We start from the raw sequence: 4,012 nt of genomic DNA on the forward strand, positions 1-4,012 counted from the left end.
TTTTGCATTAAGTTTTCGTTGTATTGTACTATTGTTAGACGCATACAACCATGTTGCTGTTGTTGTTTTGTTTTGTGTTTGTTGTGTTAGACTTAATTTAATATTTACAGTGTGCAAATTTATTTGTTTTTATTTTTTTCACTTATAGACTTAAGGAACAACAAAGTTGTGATATTTCGTTATTTGTTGTAATTTCGTTTTACTTACGTTTGATTTGAATATTTTAAGTACGAATACACAACCGCTCATTTAAACCTATACACATTTATGATTACTTTCAAGTAAGTATTTGAATATTTCGTTTCAAATTGAAAATAATTCGTATTGTACTTCGTAGTTTGTATACAAGTATGTATTTAAGTTTGGTAGTGATTTGCTGGTCTTCATAGTTTTCAACTCTCGCGAAGTAGTTAATTGCTTAAATAATAATTAAATTCTTTACTTAACTATTGCGTAAAATATATAGTAAATTAAATTAGAATAAAACCTAATCGACTAAGAGTTCTACAAATGAACCTAACTGGTTTTTGCGTAACAAGTTGACTAGAGTTCACACTCATCTCTTTCGGTCACTACGCCTCGAAAGAGGATTTCCGAACCTTTGAACTAAACTAAATTTTTTTACTGCACTATTTCGCCTGACATTTGTTATCTAGTATCTAGGTTATGAACTAAGTTGAAAAAAACAAAATACATTTTGCGGTATTTCTCTTTAGGTAAACCCCTAAATGTTTGAGATCCTAAGAAGCTGATGTCACAAAGTCATGCCGAGTGACTTGTGTGATCTGTAAAATTAGTGACTAGCTTGCGTTTGCGTTCCCAATGACTAGAACTGCTCGTTTGCTGGTTTCTCAATACTATTTTCATTTAAAAGCTAACCTAACCATAAACTAAACCTAACCGAAGAAGCCTGATAATTGAGAAAACATAAAATGGCGGCGGTATGGCGAACTTCAACGCGCCAAAACGCCGCCATCCCAACCGGTTACAACTAATCTTTGGTGTACTTAGCTGCAGAGCTAAACGAAGCAACAAAAATAGACAAAAAAAAAAAAACAAAAACAGAAGCACTGAACTTAAACATAACTTTCCTAAAATATGTTTGTATAAGTGAAAACACACAAATCAACCCTTAACTGGCGCTGCACTTCACTGAAAATATTTACAATCCGCCACCCAATCACCCCAACCCCAGCACTGCCCACTCACGTAGCAATCATCACTCGCCGCCGTCTGCTGCTGTCTACCACCATAAAGCTGCTAGTTGTGCATGCCACCTTACCCACGCTCACTTGCACTTACACCAACACCAACACCACACGCACACTCACACACACATTTCACATGCCAGTCGTCCTGACAACGAGGGTGTTCCTGTCGCCGTGCAATCAGTGCGCCAGTGTTGTGTGTTGAATCACCGAGGCACAGTTCCGCAAATTCGTCAACGCTGCGGCCGCAATATTCTCCTCCTCTGTCAGGCCGGTCTCGACGATTTGCAAGCGTCCATAGCCCGTCGAATTAGTGCTGCTCGTCGTCGAGCGCACATCGTCTTCATCGTCCACATACTCTATGTAGCCGCCATTTGCTGCGGCATAGCTGACTACAGCCTCTTCTTCTGTGGTGGTGCCGTTGTACGAGTGCATACTCGAGGCGGATGAAGCGGAGCCCCCGTAAGATTGGTAGGAGCCAGCACCCATAATGGCTGTAGATGCGGTCGATATGCTGCCGTCGGCCACCAAAGCGGGTGGCTCATGCGTGGGCACCGCGACCGTGGCGTTGGCGCTAGCACTCGTTGTCCGCTTCTTATTGTGGGTCTGTTGGTGCTTGCGTAGATAGGCTGCACGCTTGAAGCGCTTGCCACAAATATCGCAAGGAAACGGCAGATCTGTGGACTGATCGGTTGACTTTGGTGCGCTCTGTGTAGCCGCAGTATTGTTGGTCGTATTCCGGTTTTCCTTACGCGAAGCAGATGTCGCTGTGGCACTGCTGTTTGCTGCTGTTTTCTTCGGTTTGTGCCAGCGACGATGCGATGCCAAATTGGCCGGGCAGTTGAACTGTTTGCCGCACTCGGGGCAACGGTACTCCAGCAGCACAATGCAGGCACAACGATGACGGGCCAAACCGAAGGCGTCCTCGAACTTGAGGCGGCAGAGCTTGCAAATGTAGTCGCCAATAACGTTCTTAATTGCCGCCAGCTCAGCCTTGGTCTCCTCTGTGATTTCGACAATGTTATACTTGGGATCGATATCGCCATTGCTGTACTGCACTATGCCATCGGTGATGTCCTCCAGTGGACGTATAATGGTGCCTGATACAGGGGAACTCGTCTCTTCATCGAACTTGAGCTTGCGCGTCGCCTTGTTCTTCGTTGGTTTGGAGGCTGGCGGCTGAGCTTTTACAGTTTTGGGCGCCGTGTCGGTAACTTTGATTGGTTTTGAAGGCGTACAGTCGCGTTTGGTACTCGGATTGGTAGCGGTCTTCGCAAGTTTAGCGGGATTCTCGCGCGTCTGAACAGCTACAGCTTTCGGGGCCTCCAAAACTGTGAACACTTTTTCCGTCTCTGCCTCCTCGAGCATAACAGCGTGTTTTCGCTTGGTGGGCGTCGGCGGTGGAGTTATGGGTTTAGCGATTTGGGTTATTGTCACAATGGCTTCCTCTTCCTGTGTTTGAGACACTCCCGTCTCTTGCAGGACGTACACTCCGTGGCTGATAGGTACTAGGGAGACCTCACTGGAGTCGCTAAACACTTGCGTTGCTATCGGCTCGTCACTGGGCTCCGTGTACACTTCGGTAAATGTACTAGCCATCGGTACATCGTTTGCTATCTCCTCGGTGTTGGTGGGCACAGGTGAGTTCGGTTTCACCGAGAGATCCAGCGGTGTTTCGAACTTGGATTTGAGGTTCAGGTAACGACTGCGATATTTTGGAGGCAGCGAGGCGACTGTTGTGAGCAGACCAAGGCCGTGTGGTATCTGTCGGCTAGCCATTTGCACGATGCTGTGCTGCGCACCAGCAGCCGCCGTGTTTGTGGTTGTAATGGTGGCCATTGCACTTGTCGGTGTATAACAAAAATTCGTTTTGCACTTGAATGTCTGCTTCTTCTTATCTTAACACAACAATAAATAGTAAAACAATAATTTGAGCAACCATTAGGCGATAATAAGCGTTGAGTATGAATTGAAATTTCGGATGCGTTGGAAACAATGAAACCAAATCGTATATGTATCTATATATGTAGTCAAAAACAAATTAAACCGAACAAAATGAACAGAATCTAACTGTTGTTATATTGCTGTGCGCCTTTTGTTTCCTCCTGTCTGGGCGACGTCTATACTGCGAATGACTAACAACACATCCTGCCTCGGCTATTTATGCGCCGTCCCCAGTCACCGCCTCCGTCGGCGTCGTCATCGTCATCGTCGTCGCCGTCGCCGTCGTCACTGTCGCTGTTCGTATTTACGCTACCCGCTGTTTGCGTTCACAATCGCCGCCCCAGCCAAAAGGATATCGCACCGAGGTGCAGCCACTGAAAGCGAAATTGAAATCGTACTCCAGCGCATTGTTACGAATATCTTATTGTTGTTGTGCTCGCTTTGTTGTCTTGCTTTGCTATGTTGAACTCGCACACATATTGGAAATTTCATCCCCCGAAGTCGTTGTCCTTTTAGCCCCTTACGTGCGTGCCACAGCGCGCAGACAAATGAATGAGCCAGCTTTGCTGCTTCAGCCAGCGTCGCGGCGCTTCGAAGGAAAGCCGGAATCTTTTGTTAGCAATCACACACATTAGTCACCCTTTTTTCCGTGTCGCGGCATACATTCACACGCAAGCACATAGCGCCACAATCCTCACCGACTCTGCCTTCATTACCATCAACCACAGCGCCGCAGCTCGCTGCGTCTGTGGGCTTTAGCGCCGGCTGCAGCGCTACCGTCGGCATCAGTGAAAGTCCTTTGCATTGTTGCCGCCACTTGGCTTGTTTTGCTGTGTTGCATTTACGTTGCTTAGCCTGCG

At 46.4% G+C, this 4,012-nt stretch overlaps 1 protein-coding gene across 1 annotated transcript; it reads right to left on the reverse strand.

Annotated features, from left to right (window-relative positions):
* Positions 1 to 420: 420 nt before the first annotated feature.
* Positions 421 to 3,353, reverse strand: LOC118748079. The gene has a single exon (XM_036482379.1). The coding sequence runs from the start codon at positions 3,045 to 3,047 to the stop codon at positions 1,389 to 1,391; it is 1,659 nt and encodes a 552-aa protein (XP_036338272.1). The 5' UTR covers positions 3,048 to 3,353; the 3' UTR covers positions 421 to 1,388.
* Between the last annotated feature and the right edge of the window lie 659 nt (positions 3,354 to 4,012).

Source organism: Rhagoletis pomonella, unplaced genomic scaffold, assembly GCF_013731165.1.
Source record: "Rhagoletis pomonella isolate Grant_MI unplaced genomic scaffold, Rhpom_1.0 Rhpom_scaffold_00012, whole genome shotgun sequence".
In the NCBI taxonomy this organism is placed as follows: domain Eukaryota; kingdom Metazoa; phylum Arthropoda; class Insecta; order Diptera; family Tephritidae; genus Rhagoletis; species Rhagoletis pomonella.

What these genes read in the sequence shown, in the direction of transcription:
- LOC118748079 (XM_036482379.1), bottom strand. Translation starts at nt 3,047, where the DNA reads ATGGCCACCATTACAACCACAAACACGGCGGCTGCTGGTGCGCAGCAC.